The sequence below is a fragment of the Lepidothrix coronata genome, unplaced genomic scaffold, assembly GCF_001604755.1.
Source record: "Lepidothrix coronata isolate B3197 unplaced genomic scaffold, Lepidothrix_coronata-1.0 Scaffold304, whole genome shotgun sequence".
NCBI lineage: Eukaryota > Metazoa > Chordata > Aves > Passeriformes > Pipridae > Lepidothrix > Lepidothrix coronata.
Genome location: NW_016690484.1, coordinates 374051 through 386449, shown reverse-complemented (window position 1 = coordinate 386449; position 12399 = coordinate 374051). Strand labels below are relative to the sequence as shown.

The 12399-nt window shown below is 45.2% G+C and overlaps 1 protein-coding gene across 3 annotated transcripts in view; it reads left to right on the top strand.

Annotated features, from left to right (window-relative positions):
- RALGAPA2 (Ral GTPase activating protein catalytic alpha subunit 2) overlaps positions 1-12399 on the top strand; it is a 97044-nt gene that overhangs the window by 43182 nt on the left and 41463 nt on the right. For all 3 annotated transcript variants that reach the window (XM_017837402.1, XM_017837403.1, XM_017837404.1), the window contains 11 exons: positions 14-72; positions 373-481; positions 843-953; positions 1320-1388; positions 1555-1692; positions 2187-2370; positions 2602-3373; positions 3594-3665; positions 4643-4766; positions 5550-5705; positions 11670-11828. In XM_017837402.1, the coding sequence (XP_017692891.1) occupies positions 14-72; positions 373-481; positions 843-953; positions 1320-1388; positions 1555-1692; positions 2187-2370; positions 2602-3373; positions 3594-3665; positions 4643-4766; positions 5550-5705; positions 11670-11828 (1953 nt within the window). The remainder of the gene's footprint in view (positions 1-13; positions 73-372; positions 482-842; positions 954-1319; positions 1389-1554; positions 1693-2186; positions 2371-2601; positions 3374-3593; positions 3666-4642; positions 4767-5549; positions 5706-11669; positions 11829-12399) is intronic.

Below are 12399 nucleotides of genomic sequence, written 5' to 3'. Positions count from 1 at the left end.
TTTGTTGTTTTAGTATTGCCTCATAAATATTTTACTGAAGAATGCTACAGAGGAGCCAAGTGAAGCTGCAAGGTAAATTGGGAAAATCATGGAATTGTTTGGGTTGGAGAAGATCTTTAAGATTATGAAGTCCTTGAGTTGGAAAGTCTTTCTTGCTACTTATTTTTGGTGCTTGTCCAGCTGAGGTGTTGCTTCTGCCTTGTGGTTTGGTCCTATGAAACTGAGCTCCACTCTGCACCATAAAGGTGCAGGCCTGTTGTGTAGGAGGGAAAAGAAAGATCCTTGTGCATTTTTTTTCTTTTTATTCTTTTTTTTTTCCCCCTAAATGTTCTTCTAAAACTTGTGACAAAACCACTCTTCCTTTTACCAAAGGTGCATAGCCATCTGTGGCCTGGGAGTGTGGATCTGTGAGGAGCTCACGCAGTGCACAAACCATCCCCACGTGAAGAAGGCCATCAATGTCATAGGTGTGACACTGAAGGTATTGCTCTGGCGGGCCCCAGTCAATCAGCATTGTGTAAAAACAGGCATTTTCACCTTTTAAAGAGCTGATGATGATCTGGAGCACAGTCTGCAGGTCTGGTGTCCTATACAAATGTGCAGAATATTTGCAAAAATAGCATGTGCTTGTGTACCTAAAGACCCTTTCCCCAGCAAACTGAGTTAAAATCACACAGACAATATCAAACCTGCTGGTTCCTAATGCTGACGAGATGATTTCACAGCATTAACGTTTTTTATTGTTTGTGTAGATGCAAAATAATTTAAAATGTAGAAAAACTGAATGCGTTGTATTGTATGTGGATATTTTATTTGGCTTTTAATCACCTTTTTTTTTCCAGTTTTCCAATAAGCTGGTAGCTCAGGTAGCCTGTGATGTTCTTCAGCTGCTGGTGTCTTACTGGCAAAAGCTTCAGGAGTACGAATCCTCCCTGTGCCGGAAAATCACTGAAGTACGTCAGACTCTTTGAAATGTTTGTAGGGAAATCGTGTGCAAAGTTGTTTTAATTCCTTCCTTGAGCTGCTATGATTTGTGAACTCCCTTCTTCTGCAGATATTGTTAGAGATGTAATTGCTGCAGTGCCAGGACCAGTGTATGTCCCATGTTTGGAGGGACTTGTTTTCAAAATGCTCAGTAGGACTTGTTTTCAAAATGCTCAGTAAATCATTGTGTTTCACTTGGACAGTGATTGACACAGGCACTTGGATGCTCCTAAGGGAACTGAACCTTTTCCATACCCTGTGCACATGAAGTCCAACTCTGTCTTTATAGTGAAAGAAGTTAAGTGCCTTTCTGACATCTGTTTGTTTGGCTGTAGATCCTCGTGGCCACCATTGCATTCCTTTTGCCGAGTGCCGAGTACTCCTCCGTGGAGGCGGATAAGAAGGTGTGTTACTGACAAGAGCTGCCTCCATTCCTTCTTTGTGCTGTTAGAGGTGCTTTTTAAATGAAGTCACTTTGAACCAGAGCTGTAAACTTTCCAACCCCTCCCTTGAAGTTTGGGTGAATTCAATGGAATGTACCTAAATACCGTGTTCCACGTCCTTGTTCAGTTCATAGTTTCCCTGCTGCTGTGCCTGCTGGATTGGTGCATGGCACTGCCCATGAAAATGCTGCTGGAGCCCGTGTCTGCTGGTGCCGTGGAAGATCAACACGCATCCAGAGCTCCTTTACTGGACTACATTTACAGAGTGAGTATGGGAAGGAAAGTGATTTACTGTGTCTGGATGTTTAGAGATGCCTTTCACACACCCTGGTAGGCACAGAAGCAGTTTTGGCAAGCTCTAGAAAATCGCGAGTTCTTGCAATGCGGGCAGAAGTTGTACAGGTGAGAAGTACGGATGCAAAATGTTAAGAAGATAAGATTAGAGATGTAGAACAGACAGGGGGTGGTGAAGAGAAAGATAAAATGCTTAAAACAACAAGCCAGGGAATATAATCTTTGCAGAAATATTTGAAGTGGGTTGTTGAAATACAAAACAAGTCCTGAAGTGAGCTGTTAAAGTATAGAATCAGTGCAGATGGTGAGTGCTAATTTAAAAATGCTGTACTTGTCCACAGATGGTTTTTGTAGCATGTCCTGGTTTTCAAAGTCAGAATTAGGAAGGGGCACTGCTCCCAGGGTGTGTTGGGACCTATCCTGTGGGGTTTACTTCTGCTGCAGTGTCCCACTGTCCCCTGGCAGGTCCTGCACTGCTGTGTGAACGGCTCCAGCACGTACACGCAGCAAAGCCACTACGTGCTGAGCCTGGCCGACCTCTCCACCTTTGACTACGACCCCTTTTTGCCACTGGGGAATGTCAGGAGCTCGGAGCCAGCCCAGTGCCACTCCTCCACAGATTTGGGCAACCTGCTCACTGTTGCTGAGGGTAAGAGAGCTCACAGAGCATGGACCGGCTGTGGGGATGCGGTAAAATAAAACAAAACTGCGGGACAGGTAGAATTCCTTGGAAAGCTGTTGTAAATAGTTCCTTGAACAGGAAGGCTCGGGAAGACAACTAAAGCAAGCAGCTGCAGTGTGACAGAAATCCACAGTTGCTCTTTTTGAATTGTCTCTTGCTGCTCTTACTGATCCATTATCTTTTCATTGATGGTTTTAGAGAAAAGGAGGAGGAATTTAGAATTGATACCTCTGACGGCGCGGATGGTGATGACTCACCTGGTGAATCACCTGAGCCACTACCCGCTCAGCGGAGGCCCTGCCATTCTCCACAGTCTCCTCAGTGAGAACCATGACAACTCCTACGTGGAGTCCTCTGAGCTGTCCTCGGAAGTCTTCCGGAGCCCCAACCTGCAGCTCTTTGTGTTCAATGACAGCACTCTCATATCTTACCTCCAAATCCCTGCAGAGAAGAGGGCGGGTGCTGAGCCGGCAGCAGCCCCCTCGGACGTCAGGGTGATCGTCAGGGATATCTCAGGGAAGTACTCTTGGGATGGCCGGATACTGTACGGCCCTTTGGAGGGCTGCCTTCCTCAGCGGAGCACCACCAACACCTCTGTGATCTCCAGCAACCCCGAGCACCACTTCGCTTCCCAGAACGACATTTCCCAGGCAGAGGAAGGAGAAGATGCTCTCGACCAGTTGCTGGAGAAGATCGGTGCCACCAGCCCCGAGTGCCTTCTGCACCCCCAGCGCAAGCTGAACGAGCCGGCGCCGCCGCCCTGCGGGATGAGCTCCGAGCAGGAGCGGGCCATCATGGAGGCCCTCATGAGGCAGAGCGCCCAGGAAAGGGAGTTCATCCTGAAATGCAGCTCAGACTGCAGCATGAAGGTGGCCCGCCAGGAACCACCACGCCCTGCTGAGCCTCAGGCCTCCTTTTATTTCTGTCGGCTGTTGCTGGACGACTTGGGAATGAACTCCTGGGATAGAAGGTAGGGAGAGGGGATTCAGAACACATTTACAGTACTCTTAGTCTTCTCACTTCTTACCCCCAAATGTGTGCACACTTAAGAAAACAAGATTTTTAAAAATCATGTCATGTTAATTTGATTCACTTCACTTAGGTATTTGGATGACAAAATACTGTGTCTGTATGGTGTTGCATTTGCCTTCAAACCTTTTTTTATTTTATTTATTTTTTTTTTTTTTTAGAAAAAGCTTTCACTTGCTTAAGAAAAATTCAAAATTGCTGCGAGAACTGAAAAATCTGGATTCCCGCCAATGGTAGGTGATGTGTTCTGGACACAGCATTGATAAGGTTTGTGTTTTCCGAGGCAGAATGAGTGAGTCACCAAAACGAAAGCTCTCCTGCCATTGCCTGTGCCAGCAATACAAATATTAGTATGTAAGATGGATTGTTTGTTTCTCCAGAGTTCTGCAGCCCGAATGGAGAAGCTGTCTGCGCTGGCACTGTGTACAGCCAATTCCAAATCAGTAGCAGATAATAAGACAGAGTAACCTATTTCCAGTTTGCTTAGCTGAGAAGGGAGGGAAGAAGCTCCCAAATAGTTTGTGACTTCAGCTGACACAAAGGACCATTTCTCACAGGATGGTCCATGTCAAGAGCAGTACTTTAAGGGGTGATCTCCCCAGAACTGCTCCCCAGCCAGGAAGTGGCAGAATGGAGTTCTGAATGTTATGTTTTATTTTTCATTACTGGACATAGAGCTATTTGAAAAGCCTCTGCAGCATTGCATCCCAACAGTTTCCATATCAAATCCACTTTGCTGTTTTTCAAAGAAGCCAACTGTCTCTGTCAGCCTTGTAAAACTCAGCCCAAGATCTAAGAGTCAATAATGTTTCTTTCTCCTTGTATGTCATCACCCTGTAATTAAAATTCTGTAGGTCAAATTATGCTCCCATTAACACCTGTGCCACCTCGCCGTCTGTGGCAAAGCTGCACAGCTCTGAGTCATTAACCCTGTAATTGGAACTTGGTCACCAGGACTGTGGCTGATGCACAGAAGGACCAGCCTTGGCTCCTCTCTCAGAACTGGGGGGTCTCTGCAGCGAGAGGAGGAAAAATGGGCAGAAATCAATTTCTGCAGCTGAAAGAGAGCAATGGACTTGTGTGCAAAAAAGAAATGGATGCACGGACTTAAATGTGGGCACCTGCTCATAGCTCTGGAGTGCAAGGGATCTAAAAAATAATTTTGAACTGAAACTTCTTTAATTTGACTTCTTTTTGTGTCCCTTTGCAGCCGTGAGACTCACAAGATTGCCGTGTTCTACATCGCCGAGGGACAGGAGGACAAGTGCTCCATCCTGGCCAACGCCAGGGGAAGCCAGGCATATGAAGATTTTGTAGCAGGACTGGGCTGGGAGGTAATAGCCATAAATGTAGGCAAACTAACACGTTGCTAATGTCACTGCATAGTTTTTAATTCTCATTAAAAAAAGTTAAAATTCACTACACGCTGATACTTAGCTGCTTTTAGCTCTTGACGTGGTCAGAGCACACTCTCACCACAGGAGCTTCTTCATGAAGCTTTTGGGTATTATTTGCCTTGTCAGAATGGTGTGTCATAGTCTAAGTGCCACAAAAAGTTATGGGTTTGGGAAATACAGAGTAGCTGCATGTTAAGGATCGAAGTTTCACAGGGAGAGGCACCATCGTGAGGCTGGTGCCACTGGGAAAACAAACAATCCTTTGGACTCAAGCTGGACTTCAGAGAGGCATTTCTCCTGAATAAGCTTCTGGAATAATTTCTTCTTAAGGTTTTTCTTTCTGTACAAGTCTTAAGTTTCTTCTGCAGTTTTTCTGGTTCTTTCTCTGCCCTTTGGGAGGCTCCTGGCACTGGGAGGTCTGAGCCCTTGGAGGAGCAGCATGTGTTGCTTCCTTGCTGCTGTTTGCTGTAGGAAGGTAGAATCACCAGATAGATACTGGCTCAAGACCTGGTTAAGAGCCATTTGCTTTTAGTGAGTGTCCAATACAGGAAGGGGAAAGACAGATCTAACAGAAGGATCACAAAGCTTTAAGGGAAGATTTCTCTAGGATGGCTGCGGAGTCCTAGAATGGTAAATTCATGAAGTCTTGATATAGAAATAAATACTGATAATTCATCAGTCTTTTCAAATTTCCTCTAATCCTGCCTTTCAATCCCTCAGGTGGATCTTTCCACACACGGGGGTTTCATGGGCGGCCTGCAGCGCAATGGCAGCACAGGACAAACTGCTCCCTACTACGCTACCTCCACTGTGGAGATCATCTTCCACGTGTCCACCAGGATGCCCTCGGATTCAGACGATTCGCTGACCAAAAAGGTAAGGAATGTGCGGTGTACTGCACACTCTGCAAGGGCTTAAATGAAAGTTTGAACTGAAAGCAGCTTGTGCTAACTGGCCCTGGCATCCCATCTTTGCTGTGCCACATGGTGCTCTGCAGCTGGATTATCTGAATTAAATGGCATCTAAATTCTGGGTTCTGAAACACAATTAACATTTCCATGGTAGCCTCAAATACCACCATGAGTAATAATATTAGCAATAATTTCATTTGTATGTTGTCTGCCTGCCAAAGCCGTTGCAGGTTGGTAGAACAAAACAACCAAATGCAGCATAATAAAACCTTCCAGACCAATCATCCTGCGTGGAACAGCAAAGCAAAAGGGAGGTGACAAGCTCTGGACCCAAGGCAGTCACAGCTGATAGCTAAAGCCAGTAGCCACTTAAGCACAATTCTGACAAGCAGCCTCTGCTTCAAAGGCAGCCAGAACCCAGCCCAAAACTTTGTTGGTGTCGGTACTTAATCTTTGTCTTTCCTAACAAGGAGTGATTTGAGATTTTGGTGCTTGCCAGCTGCTGCTTAGAGTCAAAGAAGATTTTAGGGGCATACCAAATCTCTGCCTTTTTAATTAGGATTGGCAACTTGTTCTGCAGAGGTTGTTAACGTGCATCAATAATGCTGCTGAGGCTATCCAGTGCACCAGGGGATACTGCTGTGCTCTGAACATTGTCTACAAATGACACTGGGTGACTCTACTTAGTGTCCATTTGGTTTCAGAATCACACCGGCTTTTCCTTTAAATATAAAGGTGAAATTTCTGCTTACTGGTCCTGAAAAAATTGCTCAGCATTTCATAGTAAAGCCAGATCTTTTCTTTTTTACTGGGATATCTGTCATTTTAAAAAAAGTCAGTAAAATTACGTTTCTCTTTCTGTATGCAACTCATTATCTTCATATCAGTGGATTTACATGGCTGTGGGAAAAATGTAATCTGAGTTCTTGAGGATGGAGAGGTAGGGCAGTGGAACACAGTGGGGGGCTGTAGAGTCTGTGACTTTACCAGGGTAGGACTATGTGTATTTTTATTGTTCCTGACCAGTATTTGTCCAGCTGCTTGCTCAAAACTCCCGTGATGAATGATTTAGTTTCCCTAGGCAACATATTCCTACGCTCCACTTCTTGTACTGTGACACAATCTCTTTTACCATCTACTTTGCTTCAATTTAAGCTCATTGATTCTCCCCTATTCCACATGGATATGGAGGGCAGACTGTTTTGCTGCAGACTTATGCATGTCTGAGAATTGCTGCCATGTCTTTCCCAGACTTACTTGTCCTACAGAAATTGTGTCTGTTTAGTCTGATCTTCCCTTGTAAGTCCTGGCCTCCTGGGTTTTGTGGAAGCCTAGCAAAGACACTGGGATATGATCTGGCTGTCAAGTAATACATCATCTGGGAGAGCAGAGAGCACAGTGATGGAGCTACCACATGGGGAGAGATGGGGTTTAACTGCAAACAGTCTATTTACTAGTTCTCCTGATTCCCACCCATGTTAGGGGTTATCACAGACACTGAGAGTCTGGTTATTCTATTTAATTGTCTTGCCTGTGTTTGCTCTGAGAGAATTCCTTCTTTGTGAGAAACAAAAAGCAAAAGCATTTAGTAGCTACCAGTCTCCAAGTCTTGCACTGCCAGAAAACCAGGCCAGCTCCAGCACATACTATCCACAGAAAATACCACGAAGGAATTGCTCTAAGGCTTTTTTAAAGAAACCTGAAATCCGCTATAGGATCCTGCAAGGATCAAACTGTGTGTTCCTGTACAGGACAAAGCTCTGAACAATCTCATGGATATCAGGAGCTGCAAGCAGGGGCTTGGACCAGATGACTTCCAGAGGGCTTTTTAACATGGATCTAGGCTTCTGCACACAACGGTTTTGTTCAGTTTGTCACAGGTCTGTCGTGAGCAAACGTGGTTCTGTGCAAATGAGCATAGGCTGTTAGCAGATCTTACAGAACTGCAGCTCCAAGTGGACAGAAGGTGCATTTCAGAAGCACTGCAAAGTTTCTGGAAAATGAACAGTTCTCTCATGCTCATGCTTTGGAATGCTGATGGATGGACTAGCCTGCATCTGAGCATGGCTGACGGAAGCCAAACCACTCCATGATTCTGTGATTCTGCAGGAGCTCTCTTCACCCAGAAAGCATTAATGTCTTGGAATGAAGACATTGTCATATCCTGGGGATACAGGACAGTGTTATTGGGAGGAGGAAGTTTTATCCGGTTGCCAGTCAGGATGCAATGGGGGCCACAACTTCTTTTTTCTTGCCCTCCCCTTCCTTCCATCAGATGCTGTCTGGGATCTCAGGTGCCCCTTATCTCTGAAATCTGTGTGATTTCTGGGGTTCTCTGCTTGTTTTGCCTCAGACCCACCGAAAGGCTCCAATCCTGTCAGTGCGCTTGGCTCGTGCACTCCGGGCTGAACAGAAGGACCGACCACCTGCCGGCCTGGGGAGCCCTGCAGCAGCCCATAAATTCTGGGGCTGGGGAATTAAGCAGATGCAGTAATTTTACTTAAATATGTTATTGTGGTTTTTATTTTTACTGAACACAGGGATAAAGTAATTTCTGGTATAAATTCCCAAGAATAAGTTCACGTTCTCTGAGGATGAACTTGGCCCCTTATTTTTGTGCAGCAGAGTTCTGATTTGTAGTTTGTATTTCTTTATTTGAGGTATATGCTGACATATTATATTGCTAATTCAGGGAGAAAGAAAAAAAAATGAAAGAAAGAAACCCTCTCTAAATAAGTCTTGGCCCTGACAGAAACCTTTTCTAGTGGAGTAAACAAAATTCAGCTGATCACTTTTGCTGCTGCAGGGTTCAGCATCATTGGTTCCAAACTTTATCTGGCTGTCGTGTGGCGAGAGTGAAAATCAATCCCAGGAATGGCATTCTACTGTCCCTGTCTTGTTCTGCCCAAATTGCGCTTAACGGTTTAAAGATGTGCTGCAGAATTTCTCGGTGATTTATTCCATCTTCTCCATTGTCAGAGCAGAACTTTTTCAATTCAGAAATCTGGTTGCAACCCCATAGTGAACTCTTGCTCCTTCGCTGCAGAAATTTGTTAGCTGGGGCTAGATTAGATTTTTAGCAGCTAATCTGACTGCTGTAGGGCTTTGCAGAGTGGGGACAGAGCTGTGCTATTGGATTTGTCCAATTCATTTGACTCCAGGACTATAATTGCACTTATGTCTTACAAGGCTTTTATGGCCTCGGGCTGGCGAGCAGCAGAAAAACAAATTGGCAGTGATACAGTGAGAGTGAAAGGGAATGAAAGGCACACATTATCAGTCTCCAGGCAGCCCTGCTCTGGCAGGAAGTTTCTCGGTTAATTTACAAATAAAACTTAGATTTTAGGATGGGCATACTGTCAGGCAGACAATGGGGATGTCAGGCCCTACTGTTACTTAGCAAAAGTAGCAGCCATGCCTCCCCAAAAGCAGGAATTCTTCAGTCAAACAGACGACTCCTCTCTGGAGCCAGCTGGCTGTGTAATGCAATTAGCAGGGAAAGGAGGTCAGGCCGAGGTGTGCACCGTGACCAGCGTCGGCGCCCTGGGCACTGGGCGTGCGGAGCCGGGAGCGCTGCCCGTGCCTGGCACGGCCCGAGCGCGGGGACGGTGGGGGACTGACCCCACGGTGGGGACTGACCCCACGGTGGGGGACTGACCCCACAGCGTGTCCAAGCACCTGCAGCCCAGAGCGTGTCCATCACACCCGTGTCAGCCAAACTGCCTCCCTGGGCAGGTGGAAAATCCGCGCTCTGCCCGTGCGCCCAAGAGGAGACGCAGCTGCCGTTTCCAGAGCTGTGATCGCTCCAGTCAGCACTGAACTGAACAGCTCTGAGCTGCTCCATTCTTGGGCTCTGCTTTTTAATATCTCTCTGATTTCCTGGCTGATTTGGTGGTTTTTTTAATGTATTCTTTTCCTGTCTCCCCCACTCCTAAACCGCATGCAGAGCACAGCCTGGAGCTCTGGCTCCACGTGTGCTGGCTGTGGGGCTTTAGACCTTTCAGCACAAGTCATTCATGGCACTGACTGCCCCACAGCTGCTGTTTTGAATAAACAACACAGGAAAATAGCTGGCTTATTGTCACTGATAAGATTATTTATAATGGCTTTTTATCAGTGAAATTATCTTTCAATAACAAACATTTTTGATTAGTACCAGTTTTTCCTTTGTAACATTATACCTTGTTGCTGCGACTCCTAAAGATGTGTGACTTCAAGGGCAGTAACTCAAGCTCTGCAATGAGCTGCTGGCACACAGTGGGGATCCTAGCAGAGGTGGGATTCATGATCACAGGACATTTGCAAGGGTTTGAGCTCACAGCCCTCACTCCCTGTCCCACACAAGCACAGCAAGCACCAGTTCAGCTGGTGCTTCTCCCTCTTCACTGAATTCTCTTCTCTAGACGTGGAGTGGGACAGCCTGGCCAGGCACCCACACCCCCAGCATCTGGAACCCACTGTGCACAAAGTCTGGTCACTAGAAGGATTTTGGGGGTTTTTAACACTAAATTTGACATCTTGCTTCTAATCACTTTGGCACAGAAATCAGGGGGACTATGAGAAATCAGCAGTTTCTGCTGATTTTTTAAATGTAAGAAGCTCTAATAATAGTACTGTTAATTGGTGATTTTTACAAAACAGGAAGGGTTCATGTTTTCTTCAAACAGAACTAAAATTATCTGTTATTCATAGGTGTAAATAAAACAACTCTTTATCTTCAGTTTAATTTAAAATAAACTCTGAGAATCTCAGTCATCCTGTGAACTGAGCTTTACTTTACTGGAGTATGAACTGTAAGCCAAGTTCACAGTTGTGACTTTTTCATTCTCATAATGTGTTGGGTTTGCCACATTTCTCTCATGACTGGGGTCCATTTTGCCACTGATACGTAGGAGTGAAAGTTTTTCCTTCTAAAGGCACTGCCTGATTCTGAAAAGGGAAGCTTCATTGGTGCATGGGCTGATCCAAGGCATGTTGGGGTAGCTCAGTTGTTATTTACCAATGAAAATCACCACTTTCTTTTCCCTTTCTTCTTTCCCCCCACACAGAGTGAAGTAGCAGAGCTTCGTTTTGGCTTCTTTGTTCGGTCTATTGTGCACATTGTTCCAGGGGTAGCACCAAATTGTGGGGGTGGGGGTGTCTTTTAAGCTTTAAGTGGGACTTAAATTCTTTTTATGCGTTGGGCTGGCATTCTGCATGTGGATTACATTTTAACTTTAAAGCTTACAGTTGAAACCATTGTGTGAGGCTTGTACGTGATTGCCAAATAGTTTTTGCCATCTGTTAGATCACCTCCAGCTCCTCCAGTAGCAGAGCAAACACACACAGGCTCTCAGATGCATTTTGTATGTGTCACATGTGAATTTTAGCCACATTTTGTGCAACTCTGCTCCAAATAAAAAGGTAGCTCCCATGGTATTTTCCATTCTTCTCTCACTCACGTTTCCCAGATATTTTGCTGACGTTTCAAGCAGAAGCCCCCTCCAGACACAGTGAGGAGATGTTTGTGGATAATAAATTCAGTTATAGTGGTTCATGACAGACAGTTTCTTGACATCCTGAGTCAAGGCATTTCATATTTCTGTGACAGCTGCCTCATTTTAGCTGGAATATGATGTTCTGTTGGGTAATGTTTTGTTCTAGTAATTCAGTTTTCCATCTTAAATCACTGTAGGTAATGTACATTTACATATCATGCTAATGGCTAGTTTGATAATGACTTAATTAAGCCATCAGACAACAATGTGTTGTGAATGAAGCAAATTATTGAGCTGATGCTTTCATGAGCAACTGGAGAAAAACAATATTTTAACTTTTTCTGTAATGAAATATTCCTACTATTGAGCATTGTAATTCAATTTGTGAGCCATGACCCCTCCTAAACCGTGGTTATCACTCGGATTAATAAAGAGCCAATTTGCTGTTGCAGCTTCGTCACTTGGGAAATGATGAGGTTCACATCGTCTGGTCTGAGCACACCCGCAACTACCGCAGGGGCATCATACCCACGGACTTCGGGGATGTTCTCATCGTCATCTACCCCATGAAGAATCACATGTTTTTCATAGAGATCATGAAGAAACCAGAGGTACGTTTGGGCTGCTTTGCTGGGCTTGTCATGTGTTTTGCAGTGACCAGCAGTTCTGCTGTTTAAATAAAGCTCGGTGCTTTCGAGTTTGGGGGTTATTTTTTCCCTGCAAGTATAAAATACAGTCTGTCCATCTCAGGCACAAAGCTGAGCATTGAGCTCGTACTTTAAAACTAGAATTACTAACGGTGATCCAAGTGCCTGCTCACTCATTTTATAGTCACAATTAGCGCTCACAGAAACGTGTCAGAGTTCTCAACCCACAGAAATCACTGTGCAAAGTGCAGTATTTAAAACTACTGTGCATTTGCAGCCTGAGGCAGAGAAAGCAAAACACTCGTGTGCTGTGGGGTCACGCCGTGTGTGGGTCACTGTCCCACAGGTGGTGCTGTGCAGAACCTCGTGCTGTGGGGGACTGGCAGCACCGGCTGACTCGGCAGGGCGATGCAGGCACTGGGTATCCTGACAGCAAACAAAATGTTGAAGGTTCACTATTTCATGGTTAAATCATCATTTGCAACCACATTTGAGGCGTTTTTTTTGGGGGGGAAAGGCATTTTTTTCAACATAG